This window comes from Peromyscus californicus, unplaced genomic scaffold, assembly GCF_007827085.1.
Source record: "Peromyscus californicus insignis strain IS unplaced genomic scaffold, ASM782708v3 Scaffold_16__1_contigs__length_79575227, whole genome shotgun sequence".
In the NCBI taxonomy this organism is placed as follows: Eukaryota; Metazoa; Chordata; class Mammalia; order Rodentia; family Cricetidae; genus Peromyscus; species Peromyscus californicus.
This window is the reverse complement of record NW_026294458.1, coordinates 10,901,346-10,916,517: the sequence shown is the minus strand read 5'-3', so window position 1 is coordinate 10,916,517 and position 15,172 is coordinate 10,901,346. Positions and strand designations below refer to the sequence as shown.

The following is a 15,172-nucleotide window of genomic DNA, read 5'->3' as shown; positions in this document are numbered from 1 at the left end:
ATATCATACTAATAAATTGTGCTGGGTGGTGGTTCCCACACCTTTAATCCCAGCACTTGGGAGGCAAAGGCAGGTGGATCTCTGTGAATTCCAGGCCAGCCTGGTCTACAGAGTGAGTTCTAGGACAGCTAGAGAAAACCTGTCTCCAAAAAAACCAAGCAACAACAACAACAGAAAAGCAGAGAAAATAAATTGTATCTCCAGGATTATAGTCAGGACTTTACATTTTTAATTTTACGTTATTTTGAGGGTTCATACTGAAAGAAAATAATGAAAGTTATGGTATAATATTAGATGTCTTAGTCAGTTCTGGCTATGTGACATTTAGTACTACTTGTCAACTTGACAGTCTAGAACCGCCTAGGAGATAAACCTTCAGGCATGTCTATGAGGAGGTTTCTAAACTGAGTTAATTGAGGTAGGAGGCTCACACTGAATATGGGCGGCACCATGCTATGAGCTGAGCTTAGGCTTTCATCTAGTTCTGCTTCCTGACTGTAGATGTGACCAGCAGCCTCATTGCTCCTGCCTCAGTGCCTTTCCTGTCACAACTGTACACACAGACTCAGACACAGACACAGACACACACAGACACACACACACAAACATACACACACACACACACACACACACACACACACACACACACACACACACACACAGAGCTGACTGAGGTGTTTATCAGCCAGGTACAAAGGCCGGAGTTAAAAGGTCGACTGTGCATTTTCTAGGTGCATGAGCGTTAGCTATTCAGTTAATCATATGTTCACTGTGCACCAGGTGCTGTAATAGGCTCGGGGGATAAGAGGTAAACAATATGAATGCAGCCCTTGTCTTCGCACAACTTGCAAAGCAAAGGGTCCTTTCTGAGGACCTGTGTGAGTGAGGCACTGTGTTGGATGTAGCATGTGTCTTTGCCTGGAGTGGAGCAGTTTAGAATCCTCCTCCAAGTCCAAATAAATAGAATTCAAGCAGCCACCCTCTGTAGAGGCTTGATTTCATACAGTATAGATAAGACAACATTTAGTATGGCCAGAGAAAATAGAGGGCCAATTAAATGTGGATTTCAGTAAGCAAGGGCATGATATATCACATGTTTCAGATAAACAGCAATTTTTACAATTCATATCTGATGTAGCATTTAAGATGGTATATGTATGTGTGTGTTTAGTGTGTGGGGTGTGAGTATGTGCACACATGTATGGGTAGGGTTTGAGAGCCAGACATTGTGATAGGCTCAGAAGATGAACAGTAAATGATCTGGATGGATCTCTTACTTTTGCTCCCCTTGCAGAGCAAGAAGTATTTTCTGAGCACCTAGAGGATTTCTGCAGTCCGTTGTGTTTGTGTGTGCACAGGTGCTACTGGGTGTCGAGGCCAGAGATCAACCCCTGTTTGTGTACTTCCTCGGGAGCTCTCCAACTTGCTTTTATTGTTGTTAATTTGAGGATTTCATACTTGAGTACACCATATCTGTATCGTTCCCACCCCTCCCTCTTCCTGCTTGAGACAGACTCTTAACCAGGACCCTGGTCTCATCAATTATGTTAGACTAGCTGGCAGAAGCCCCAGGAATCTCCCTGCCTTTGAGTGCCACCACACCTGGCTTTTTAGGTGAGTGCTGGAGACGGAACTCCAGTCCCCATGCACTCACTTGGCCAACTGAAGTTTTTTGTTTTTTGTTTTTGTTTTTTTTTTTTTTTTTTGAGACAAGGTTTTACTGTGAACTCAGCAGTTCCCAATCCTCACAACTTTCTCACACATAACCCCTTTGCTATGTTTTGTTTAGTGTACCTTCTAGATTTCCTTTCCCCTCGATTTTGTTGAGATATAATTGATAGCCAATAAAAGACACTCATTTAAAGTATACAGTGTATAGAGGTGCACAGAACAGATACCTGTGAAAATATCACCCTAACCCGAATAATAAATATATCAATCACTTGTAAAGGTTTTCTTATGCTCTTATGTAATTCTTCCCCTCGCCTGCTACCTGGGGGTGGGGGCACTAATTTGGTTTCTGCCACTGTTGATAAGTTTGCAGTTTTTTAGCCTTTTATATGAATGGGCTCATACCATATTTTTAGAATGACTGAAAAAAAAATTCACTTAGTGTAATTGTTTCGAACCTGTATGTTTTTTACTTGTCCGTCTTGTACCAGGGACTCTAGTACCATGCTTTAATTAGTAGTGCAGCTGGATGTCTTTACCTTGCTCTCAACCCCAGAGGGAAAACATTCCAATTTGGGGGGCGTTTCTTTTCCTCCCTCCCTCTCTCCCCCCCTCCCCTCCCTCTCCCCCTTCCTCTCCCTCTCCTACATTTTATGCGTTTTAATGTGTATGTGCGGACATGAGAGGGCGACTTGCCGGAGTTGGTTCTCTTTCGACCATGTGGGTCCTGGAGATCAAACCTAGGTCAGGCTTAGTGACAAGCACCTTTGTTTACTGAGTCATCTCACTGTCCCAATTATTCCTTAACTAGGATGGATTATTTTTAGATGCTTTTTGTTAAGTATCACATTTTTAAAAGATGTTCTTTATTAGGGTGAGGAAGTTCCCATCTGTGCCTGGTTTGTGGAGTTTTAATTATGAATGTTGAACTCTATTTAATGCTTTTGCTGTATCAAGTGAGATAATCAAATGGTTATTTTAAAATTATGTTAACATGGTAGATGGATTTGTGTTTCTTTTTTATTTTTTAATTATGTGTATATATGTAGGTGGAGTTTTTCGTTGCGACTGTTGGCTCCCCAAATAACAAAACAGAGACTTATTATTAATTATAAATGCTCAGCTGATAGCTTAGGCTTATTACTGACTAGCTGTTTCAACTTCAGTTAACCTGTATTTCTTGTCTACGCTCTATCATTTGGTGGTACCTTTTTTCAGCACTTGTTCATCTCCTGCTTCCTCTGCATCTGGCTGTTGACTCCACCCTCCTTCTTCCCTACACTCTTTCAGTCTGGCTCTCCAGCTTCACCTCTTTCTGTTTAGCTATTGGCCAGTTGGCTCTTTATTAAGCCAATGAGAGCAAAACATTTTCACAGTGTACAAAAGGATTATTTCACAGCGTGCATGCGTGCATACGTGCGTGCGAATGTAGTGCCTGCAGAGGCCAGAAGAGGGTGTTGGCCATCTTTGAGCTGGAGTTACAGGTAGTTGTGAGTCATCTGACATGGGTGCTGGGAACCAAACTCAGTGAAGAGACTGGTATTTGCTCAACTCAAGACATCAAGTTCTCAGCACAAAGGAGATTTATTTGCCCCAAAGGGACAAAGAGCAGGGAATGAGAGACAAAGACAGGAGACAGAGGACAAGGGAAAAGGAGAAGGGAGCAAGGGAGATGGGGACACAGGACTGCCTGTGGATAGAGAGGAGACAGATGTGGCATGCAGGCAAATGGCAGTTTATAAAGGTAGAAGGGGAAACCCTGTGTTAGGATGTTGTTAATTTTAACTGGGCATGTTAATTAGGTGAGCCAAAGGGGGCTTTTGATTGCTAGATATCAATGCTTTCTTTGATTATTGGGCCTTGGTAGTCAGCCTCAGGAGGAGAAAGTGGCCAAATAAGGAAATAGACCTTGGTGCTAGCTTTAGGAATGTAATCTAATGGTTTTCAGTAAGGCAGAGGGGATGGGGGAGAAGGGAAAGGCCTGCCAGAGCCATGTTTGCCTGGCCGGGGCTAGCTAGAGTTCCTTCACTCAGATCCTCTGGACGAGCAGTATGTGCTCTTAACCTCTGAACCATCTCGCCAGCCCTAGATATTGCATTCTGAGATAAATGGATCTAGCCATTTTGTATCATCTTTATTAAATATGTTATTGTATTTAATTTGAAAGATTTTGTCAATATTTTTTTTTATTTTAATTTTTTTGAGACAGGATCTTACTATATAGTTCAGTTCCCAAACCTCCTGCTTCTTCTACGCCACTGAGATCCCAGAAGCCTCTTTCTCCTACACTGTCTCAAACTAGACCCTCCAAGTGAATGTCCCTCCCTTCTACTCCCTCTGCGTCTCTCTATCCATGCTCCTGACTCCCCCTTACTTTCTATGGTTTTTTCTTAATAATCCTATGTTCACTTCTTGTCAGCTGGTTGCTGGCTCTGCTTCTTGACCTGGGGCTGACTTTATTTAGTCCTGTTCACAGTAGTCAAGCCGAAAGCTTCTGGATTAAAGGTGTGTGCTAGGGCTGAGCCACACCACAACCAGAAACAGGTTTTTCCAGTAAATAACACAATCTCGGGGTTACAGTGTGATCAAATATCCTGCAACAGCCTACCAACTGAGCTACATCCCCACATTAGAGACTCCTTAGAAGCTGTGTTATTTTTAACAGTCCTTAGTTTTTTTTTTTTTTTTTTTTTTTTTTTTTGGTTTTTCGAGACAGGGTTTCTCTGTGTAGCTTTGCGCCTTTCCTGGAACTCACTTGGTAGCCCAGGCTGGCCTCGAACTCACAGAGATCTGCCTGGCTCTGCCTCCCGAGTGCTGGGATTAAAGGCGTGCGCCACCACCGCCCGGCCAGTCCTTAGTTTTAATGGAGTTGTCCTTGCTTTCTCCTCTACCTTCACTTGCTGTATCCGGCCCTTCACAAAATAATTTTTTCTTACCTTAATATTGTTGTACTCTTAACCTTACCCTTCCAGCCCCTGCTCTAGCGTAGGTCTGGGCTTGTAAATTATCAACCAAAGGGCCACCTTCAGCCTAGAGACAAGCTTCCCTTGGTCTGGACGGTAGTCTGCCAGCATTTAGAAATGCAGTTAATTATACCTTAAAGGGCAGATCCCAGCTTGTTTTGGAAAAAACCAAAACTCTAGTACCTGGCAACCCGAGGACCCAGTGTCCATTTGTGAACATTCAGTTACAGCTAAGGTGAGGCTCCCCTTGGAAAAAGGCTGCAACTTTCCAGGTCAGAACTCCTGCCATTCTCTCCTTTCTTGCAACTCGCTCATATCACTCTTGGCCACCACCCCCTGACTCACTGCCGGGTTTCTAATCCCCTCTGTCTACTTTCCTCTTACTTCTGATGTGATACCCACTCCATCCCCCTCCACATCGTCACACTTAGCTCTGTAAGCAGATTCGGCCCTATTTCCTCATTTGTACACGACAAAGCGCACCGTCTTACTGCTAAGATTCCAAGTCCTTAAAAGTGTCATTTCAGCCGGGCGGTGGTGGCGCACGCCTTTAATCCCAGCACTCGGGAGGCAGAGGCAGGTGGATCTCTGTGAGTTCGAGGCCAGCCTGGGCTACCAAGTGAGTCCCAGGAAAGGCGCAAAGCTACACAGAGAAACCCTGTCTCGAAAAACCAAAAAAAAAAAAAAAAAGTGTCATTTCATACCGTGGTCCGCTTGCATGAGAATGCCACATCATTCTTTCTCATCACCTTCTTTGCTTTAAAACTTTTCATATTACATTTTAGTGTGTGTGTGTGTGCGTGCGTGTGTGTGTGTGTGTGTGTGTGTGTGTGTGTGTACGTGTGTGTGTGTGTGTACAGGAACACTCATGTGGAGGACGGAGGATAATTTTCAGGAGTTGGCTCTCTCCTTCCACCATGGGGGTCCAGGGCTCGAACTCTAGTTGTCAGGCTTGGTAGCAAGCATCTTTACTTACTGAACCATTTTGCCTTCCCCCAGTTTTGATTACTAAGAAGCAGCACCATATTTCCTTAGTATCTGTCAGAGCTGTTCAATCTGTCTTTCTCACCTCTCCTTTTACCCCTTTGTTAACTCACATCCTAGAAACTGGCTGTGCCTGGCTTTGGTGGTGTATGTTTACAATATTAGCACCCGGGAGGCTGAGGATCCTGAATTCAAGGCCAGCCTGTGCCACAAAACCAAAACGGGGTGGGGAATTGGTGCAACGGTTGAGAACGATGCATTCTTGCAGAGGACCGGGTTCCAGGTTCGGGTCCTTGTCCTGGTGCCTTCGCGGGCACCTACACGCACGTGAACATACACTCAGACCCACGCATATACATATAAGAATATTTAAAAATAAAGCAGTAACCTGTACCCTGGCATCACTCCCGCTGGAGACCTTCCCACAAAGCCTAGCCTTTCTAACTGTTCTTTTGCGGTTCAGTTCTTGATTTAAATGCTTGGAGTCTCCCAACACCAACAGGTGTTAAATCAGGATGGACTGAAGTGAAGTTAATCGAATTTGAATTATATTAGTTTTATTGTCTATCTTGACCTCCAACAGAGTCCGATTTCCAGAGTAAAGTGTGACAGGAGTGCACCCTCGCATTCCTGACCATCGTTAACTGGAGTTTTCAATCCAGGTACCCCGCCTAGCCAAACTAGCCTAGCACGCGGTTAGAGTCTGTGTGCCCGGGTTAGCTCAGCCTGGGATTGGGTAGGGCAGTGCATGTCGGGAGTGGCCAGTCTTCGAAGGGCTTATTGGGAATTGTAGTCTTTGGAGCCGGAAGTGGGGGTGGCAGGGGTTAGAACCGCAGCTGAAGCAGCAGTCCTTGGCGCTGACGCCGCCAGGGTGTAGTGCAGGGTTCCGAGCCCACCAGCCGTGGTGCCTCCCCTGTCCTGAGGGTGCAACGGGCGCCCTGGCGACCAAAGCGGCCGGGAGCCTCTCTTCAGCCCGGAGACGGCCTTGCAGTCCCGGATGCGTCCGGAGGGCGCGGGAATGGATCTTGGCGGCGGCAGGGAGCGCCTGCCGGAGGAGAGCAGGTGGGCTGGGAGCGGCTGGCAGTCAGTCGGGGCTGCTGGGTGCGCGCGAGCACCGGGAGACTTGGCACGGCTGGGGTGACACGCAGTGCGGGGCGCGGCAGACCTGAGAGCGACTGCCGCGAGTGACTTGTTTGGGAAGAATTTCCAAGAGGGCGTGTATAAGGACAGGGAGGAGAGTTTAGGGACGGAGAGTGAGGGTGGGTATGATTCGTTAGGGCCGGGAATAGAAGACAGTGAAGCCAAGATCCAAGACTGCTGGAGGAGAGAGGAGTACTGAGTCTGGGAGAAAGGACTGGGGTGCTGTAGTGAGATTTTATAGGCCAGACTCTGTAGATAAGAGCAAGGGGACAAGGTTGGTGCCCTGCCTTAAAACTTGCGGTGACAACCCAGACCGATATTAGGAGGGTGATGTAAGGATTTCTGGGAGCCAAGGTTTTAGGTTATGATTGGCCCAGGAAGGTTAGAAAGGGATGAACGTGGATGAGGAGGAGAGGACGGCCTGTGTGTAAAAAGCCACTGATTTCACTGGGTGTGGGCTTGCTGAAGGGACAGAAATTGTGTGCATGCCCTTTGTCAGTGAGATCCCGCTGCCCTGAAAGGACTTCTGTCATTTCCTTTTCATCGGCAACCCCTTCACTTCTTTCTTCCCCACAGTGCAAACTAAAAGCAAGTTCAAGTTTATGTGGAACTATTGTCAGAAAGTCTTAGCCTCTAGAAATAGGGGCTTTTAAGATTTATTTTCTTTTTTAATTTAAACAATTACACCCGTGTGTGTGTGTGTGTGTGTGTGTGTGTGTGTGTGTGTGTGTGTGTGTGTGTGTACACGTGCAGAGGTTAGAGGACAGCTTGGAGGAGGCAGTTCTCTCCATCCACCATGTGGATTCTGAGACTAGAATCAGGTTGTCAGGCTGGGGGGCAAACACCTTTACGCAGAGAACCATTTCACCAGCCCAAATTAGGATTTAAAAGCTGCTTTAGCTCTGTGATCATTTAGACTTTGTAGAGATGTGTCTCCTGTTTGGAATTTGCCTCACTAACAACTGGTCTGAGGTTTGGGAGTGTAATTCATGGTAGAGTACAGGCCTAACGTGCAGGTGGCCCTGGGTTCCATCCCTAGCACCACGCGAACAACAGGAGCAGGTCTTAACCTCTTAGGAGGATGCAGGAGCAGAGACACACAGAAATATGGCAGAAGGGCGTCTTTCTTGACACTTAGAAATAGGTTCAGATACAGCGATGCTTTCCAGAGCAGGTGAAGGCGAAAGACTAGAAACAAAATAATCTCCCTCCGTATTCTCAAGGGGGAATTGAAAACTGGTTGGGTGAAGATATCCCCGCTATGATTTCTTGAGTACGAGGTGGTTGAACCTGGAGTTTTTGCCTGAGGTCTATGAATGGTGTATACCAAATGAAACTGAATGTTTTACTTCCTTTTTCTACATTTTAGTTTCTGCTTTTGTATATTTGGCTATGTAGTCTTCCTCCAGATGTCTGTGAAGTATTTTATGTAAAAGATACCTTGTAGCTGCCAAACAGGCTTTAGGTTATTTTGACTTTCCTGTGCTATCTCGGGTGGAGCAGGCTGGGTCAGATTTAAATTGGGTTTTTCTTCCCCGTTTAGCTGGAGCTTCATTAGTTAGTTATTTATCCATGACTCATTTGCTGTACGCCAGACGCGGTCTTGACAGCGTTATGGATGCTAACTTATTTACTGTCTTAACAATTGCGAGGTACCTGCTGTACCATTATCACTTCCCAGATGAGGAAGCAGGGACACGGACGGGATGAGTGACTTGTGGTTATGCATGGACCTCTGGTGGAACTGAGACTCACACCCAGTTCTAATGTCTCTACTCTGCTGCCGCCCAATATGATAGTGTGACAGGTGTACACAAGAATGCTTTCATTTTTACCGTTCTGTGCCTGTCATCTAGGTGGGTGGGACAACTCCTTTGCAGGTGAATTTTTTCTGTCGATTACCACTTTTATACTTGCTTCTTAACTAGAGTACTTTAAACAGTTTCAGCAATGGGCTCCCCCTACCGCTCCCCCCGCCCCACACAGTCACTCACTCAAACTTGTTGTAAGGCTACTCTCTATTGGTGGCTGATTAGTTCAGATTGTGTTTTCAGTGAAGCTTCATGGTACTGATGGCCTCCTTAGTTCCAGATAGACACTAGTAAATCAGGCCTTGTGTGTGAGAATTGAGGCATTGTGGCTGGGCCACTGCAAACATGACCTTTTTATGGTCACTACAACACACAGTTCAGAGAGCCATCTCGATGAGACAGCAGCAGTTTTCAAGCATGAAGGAGATACAGTTTTCCAATGAAAGCACTTGATAGTGAAATGTGCATAATTTAAACCCACCGAAGCTTCTCTTTTGTTCTTATCTCAGTCAATAGCATTTTCCACTCAGTCAACCAAGCCAGAGCCTCACAGTGAAATGTCAGACATCTCTTTTCATTTCTTATATCCAAAGCTATAGTAGAAGCCTAGCTTGTGTGCTTGACTTGGTCATCTTACTGGGCCCTGCCTGAGTAAGGCAGTGCTCTTCCCTGCTGGACGATCATAAGGATTCAATAAGATAATGAGGTCAGGTTCCTCACAGAATGCCTGGTATGTACTAAAGTACAGACGGTTGTTTGCTTTGTCCAGGCTCCAGTTTCCATGTGCTAGGTGTGTTGTCCACAGGTTATTATTCCCAGCAGTGTGATTTTTTTTCTTCCTATTTCCACGGCTCCTCTAGCTAAGTTGAGCTCGTGGGAGATTGGGGTGTTGACCTAGCTCTTAACTTCATCCTAGAAGTGCACTTACATAATAGGTTCTCCCATTGTTTTCCATGTAGTTAACTATCTGATAGCAGGATACCACTGTGCTTAAGAATGATATTTATCAGCCGGGCGGTGGTGGCGGCGCACGTCTTTACTCCCAGCACTCAGGAGGCAGAGGCAGGCGGATCTCTGAGTTCGAGACCAGCCTGGTCTACAGAAGTGAGTTCCAGGACAGCTGGAGCTGTAACACAGAGAAACCCTGTCTTGAAAAACAAAAAAACAAAAACAAAAGAAGAATGATATTTATCCTCCCCTAAAGTTTCCGTAAATGCTGGTTGTTTGGGAGTTGTCTCCTGAAACCGTCAGCTAGAACAGTAGTCCTTCAAGCGTTCCTTTGTCATCCTAGACGTCCCTCGGCCACGCAGGCTACTTGAGAGCTAGGAATTCTGCTCTAGCCAGGGCTCAGTTTTCCTGGTGCAGTGGCCCAGAGGCAGAATTAAATAGGAGCGCATATTTTAGTGACTCTGACACTCAGAGGATCAAAACCACCTCCTTCTATGTCCTCAGCCCCAGTTTGTAGCATTTTCTATTTAGCCAACTGAGCCAGAACCTCACAGTAAAATTGGATACTTCCCTCTTCTCCTTGTTCCTTATCCAAGCAGGCACTAGTGTCTGTCACTTCTTCTATGACATTTCCTTCAATTCTTTTTTTTTTTAAAACATTTACAGATATAAAGGTTTATAGTTCTTAAAAAAAAAAAAAAATCCAAGGTATAGAATTGCTTTTAGGCACAGCCCAACCTTGGTGCTGAAAGTTAGGTGTTTGCCCCTGTCTCTACGCTGGGTTCTGGCTTGTTGGTTTTCTTCTCAAGGAGACCTTCTCCAGGGAGACCTTAGCAACTCCAAACCTGGCAATCTCAGCAGCAGTAACAGAAAGGATGCAGTCCAGCAGCTCCAGCAAAAGTGGGCATTCCGGGGCCGACCGGCTGGTGCTCTTACAGTCAGAATGTAGAGCACATTGCTCACTTGGGCCTGGACTGTGTTGGCCTTCAATGATGGATCCTAGGGTAGGATGAAGCCTCTGTAGAACTTCATTGACCAAAATAAGTGAAGAGGTGGTTCCCCTCTGGAAAGTGGTTCCATTTTCAGCAGGTCCTAAGTTCCAGGCAGGTGCAGGTGCATATGGCCATTTGCAGACATAATCTCACAGTGGAGATTATTCTAGCAACTGCTTAACTAATTGTCCTCTCTAAATGCGGTCTCCATACTGTTGCTTATTCAATTTTTCAGAAACAAAGTCACTGCAGTGTTTGCTCAGGGATGTTCAGCGATTTCTCCCCCCCTGTAGTGTGTATATACAATGGAGTTTCTTCAGCCATAGTGATGAAGTTATATTGTTTGTCGGAAAATGGACGCTCCTGAGGACAGTCCTATAGTCCGTCTCAGAAGGTTAACTATCCCATTCCTCTTATTTTTCTCTCCTTCTTATTCTTTATGGATCCATACGGTCACAGATGTACTGACGACGTGAACGTAGAAGTGAAACTGGGGAACAAAGGGGGCAGTGGGAGGGAGGGAAGAGGGGAGCGCAGTGGGGTGTGAGGGCATGTGCTCACAGCACAGTATATACCTGTGTAAAAACAGTTTATAATTAGGAAGAATGTCAAATTGTAATATAGAATTCAGCAATTAAAGAGAAAAAAAGAAAATACAGTCCCAAGTCCTTACACTAGGATTCAGTTTGAGTTTGAGTCCCCCTGAAGTTCCTAGTCAGGGCTTCGTGACAGTCGGTCACCTAGACTTTTCTCAGCCTTCTCAGCTTTGCTTCTGAGCGCTCCTTGCAATGTCTCTCTCCCTCTTTGCCTGAAGAGCTTAGTCATCCTTTTTTTTTTTTTTAAAGATTTATTTATTTATTATGTATACAGAAGAGGGCACCAGATCTCATTACAGATGGTTGTGAGCCACCATGTGGGTGCTGGGAATTGAACTCAGGACCTCTGGAGGAGCAGTCGGTGCTCTTAACCTCTGAGCCATCTCTCCAGCGCCGAGCTTAGTCATCCTTTAAATGATGCTCTTTAGCCGGCATTCCTGCCCTGTTCTTTCCATTTCTCCGTCACAACCCTCTCTTTCTCTCCGCTCATTTTCATGTATCATCCTTTTTCCCCTCCACGCTTTTCTTTTTCACCTTGATAAATCAGACAGTGCATCGGGACGGGTGGTAAAGCAGGTGGTCGTGTGAATCTTGAGCATCCTGCACTCTGTAGTTCAGTTTGTATCAAACGCACGCCACTCCTGCCCCTTTCCCTACTCCCCTGCCTGCAGATGTACCCTTGAAGCTTTGAGGAAAGTGCTTTCATCAGAATGCAGGAGGGGGAGGGATGTCAGCTGATGGCAGGTACTAGATGCCTCAAGGCTTCGCGGTAGTCTTCATCCCACAGCTGTTTCTCTTTGTGGCCGTTTATCAGTTCTTCTACAAGATGGCTTTTATTTTCTCTTCTTCCTCATCTTTGCCACCTTTCTCTTTTAGTTAGCGTAATTAGTTTATTTTGGTTTTACAAGGCAGGGTTTATAGTTGTTTTTTTTTTCTTTACTCTTTGGGGGTCCACCACCCAGCTACCAAATAAATATATGGAGATTTATTCTTATGAATGCCCGGCCTTAGCTTGGCTTGTTTCTTTCCTTCTTACTCCATGGCTGGTTGGCTGGCCCCTGGTATCCTCCCCTCCTTCTCCCTTTCTTGCTCCTCTACTTTCTCTTCTTTTTCTCCTTGTATTTATTCTGTCTGCCTTGCAGCCCCGCCTATCCCTCTCCTGCCTTGCTATTGGCCATTCAACTCTTTATTAGACTAATTAGGTGTTCTAGGCAGGCAAAGTAACACAGCCTCACAGAGTTAAACAAGTGCAACACATTTTTGCATCATTAAACAAATATTCCGGGGCTGGAGAGATGGCTCAGAGGTTAAGAGCACCGACTGCTCCTCCAGAGGTCCTGAGTTCAATTCCCAGCACCCACATGGTGGCTCATAACCATCTGTAATGAGATCTGGCACCCTCTTCTGTATACATAATAAATAAATAAACCTTAAAAATATAAAAAATATTCACAATAAACAAATATTCCACAGCATAGAAGAATGTAACACATTTTAAACTAATATCCCACAGCAAGGGTTTTTCTGTATAGCCCTGGCTGTCCTGCAACTTGCTCTGTAGACCAGGCTGCCCCCAAACTCAGAGGTCCGCCTGTCTCTGCCTCTCAAGTGCTGGGATTAAAGGCGTGCGCCACCATGACCCACCTGACCCTTCTCTTTTAAAATCATTTCCTACAAGTGTTTCATCCACTTGTCTGGTTGATGATAGAACCTGCTTTGACAACATGATTGGCACTGGCCACAGGTAGTAATCAAGGTAGCGATTTTTAAGTTTCATGAGGAAGAATGGTCTATTGATAGCATAGGATATGGGAATCCTAGCAAAGGAACAATAGTCAAGCAGATTATTTAATATCTCTGAGAAGAAGCTCAGCTAGAGCTGAACCTGAATCCCTCAGGAAGGTGACAAGAGAAGAGAGAATTCTAAGTGGAGAGATCTGGTGACTAAAGTCCCAGAAGTCAGAGTGAGTCGACTCTGTGTGTGTGATAGAGAGCACACTAAGTGGACTTGGTTGTATTTAGATTGAGGAATTCTAGCAGGAAGGTTAGTATTGAGGTTGACCAAATGATGGCGAATATGTGAACTCCATGCTGAGGAGCTTGTTTGTCAGCCATGGGTATAGTTCTACTGTAAGGAGTTCCCCTGCCTTTTCTTAAATCTGCTTATCATTGAAATTCACTCATTCCAGTACCGTTCAAGTTTGGTAGCATTGCTGAGGCATTTGTCGAATAGGTATTTTTATAAAGCTGTCTAGAGATAATGCTTATTTCTTCCTAGAACAGGGCCGGCCAATGGCTAGGTTCTCCTGCATGCCTCCGAGTTGAGAGACTGTACAATAGAGTCAAATATGTTTCCACAAGCATATTATTTAAGAAGCAGCATAAATATTTAATCACAAAATCTAAAAGTTAAATCCTACATAATTAAAAACAAATTATATAGCTAGATATGAAGAAATGTTAAACTCAATTTAAGTATGGGAGTCTCTTGCTATCTCTGTGTTATCAATAATTCTTTCTCTTTTATTTTCTGTCTTTCTGTACCTAGAGGAGGAACCAGTTCTTTCTAGAAAGTGTTTTCTGGCTTTGAAAGTCCCAGGGGCTTGCCTAGTCAGAGTCTTTCAGCACGAGAAACCTTTTGACATTTGAGTATTTAAAAATCTTTTATGGTACTTTTATGGTACTTTCCAGTTCTTGTTTGCTAATGTGGTTCAAATTGTTGCTTCTTTTTAAAAATTTTGTTTATTTTTATTTTATGTATATGAGTGATTCCTTGCGTGTGTGTGTGTGTGTGTGTGTGTGTGTGTGTGTGTGTGTGTGTTTATGTATGTGTGCACCCTCAGAAGCTAGAAGAGGGTGTTAAGATGCCCTGGAATTGGAGTCACAGACAGTTGTGAGCCACCATGTGAATCATGGGAACAGAGTCCGAGTCCTCTGCAAGTGCTCTTAACCACTGAGCCATCTTCCCAGCCCCTGGGGATCCTTTGCTAGTTGCTAATCTCAGAAAAAGCCTAACAACTCCTCTCCTTTGTAGTCCCCTCATGTCACCAAGGTAACTCTGGTAACATGTTTTTTTAGTATGTCTACATTGAGATCAGTTCTCTCTCTCTCTCTCTCTCTCTCTCTCTCTCTCTCATAGCTTTGGAAAGCCTTTCTGATCAAAATTTAGTTCTTTTCTGGTATTCTATCATGTTGGTATCATGTCCCACCCTCCATCTCAGGGATCAAATCATTGTTTGACTTGGTACAGCCTGACCTCTAACTGTGATCTCAGTAATGATATCCATCCTAGATAAATGACATCTTGGGAAAGGGATATGCTAGAGTAGTTTCCTTTGGCTTCTTTTAGGGTCTGGGACGTAATTCAGTAGATGAAGGGGTTGCTCTGCAAGTAAGTGTGAGGCCCCGGATTCTGTTCCTAGTCCCTACGTTAAAAACAAGCAAGCAAACACCAAAACCAGGTGTGGTAGGTAGCATGTGTTTGTAATCCCAGCTCTGGGACACTGAGACAAGCGATTCTCTGGGGCTTGCTGGTCAGCCAGCCTAACTGGAGCATCAGGCCTCAGGAGCCCAGTGAGAGACCTTGTTTCCAAAAAACAAGGTGTCTGACTCCTAAAGAGCAACAGCTGAGGTTAACCTCTGGCCTCTGTGTGTACCTGTGCAAATACACACACACACACACACACACACACAAACACACACACACACACACACACACACACACACACACACACACGGGAAAAGATACTTGATTCTCTATGGTGGTCTCTTTACTTACATCTAATGGATTAACTTCAAGTTAATTTAGTATCTCAACTCTCTGAAAATATTTCCATCGTTAAGCTAGAGAATACTAAAAGGCATACTCTAACTATGTAAGTACAAATGTTAAAGGCTTACCGTTCTTCCAAATGAGCATCTACCAAGCATAGAGTGCTTGGGATACCATAGAAGAGACACATTTCTTTTTCACTTGGTATCTCAGGGACACTTTCTTGCGGGAAAGGAAGGTTCTTGAGCTTTGTCCAGAGGACATTATTGGTAGACCTGAGTGCTCAGAGGTTCTA

General features: G+C 44.8%; 1 protein-coding gene across 5 annotated transcripts in view; it reads left to right on the top strand.

Moving 5' to 3' along the window:
* The window catches only part of Rubcn (rubicon autophagy regulator), a 68,700-nt gene that overhangs the window by 4,616 nt on the left and 48,912 nt on the right, over positions 1-15,172 (top strand). Inside the window, exon 2 of one of the 5 annotated variants that reach the window (XM_052740340.1) lies at positions 6,202-6,280. The exons of 1 other annotated variant lie outside the window; for it this stretch is intronic. Coding sequence is in view for 3 of the 4 variants with exons in the window: in XM_052740341.1 (XP_052596301.1) it covers positions 6,616-6,680 (65 nt within the window). In the remaining variant the exon portion in view is untranslated. Of the gene's footprint in view, positions 1-6,201; positions 6,281-6,437; positions 6,681-15,172 lie in introns of those variants that run through there. 3 more of the 5 variants (XM_052740341.1, XM_052740338.1, XM_052740337.1) reach the window with 3 other exon arrangements.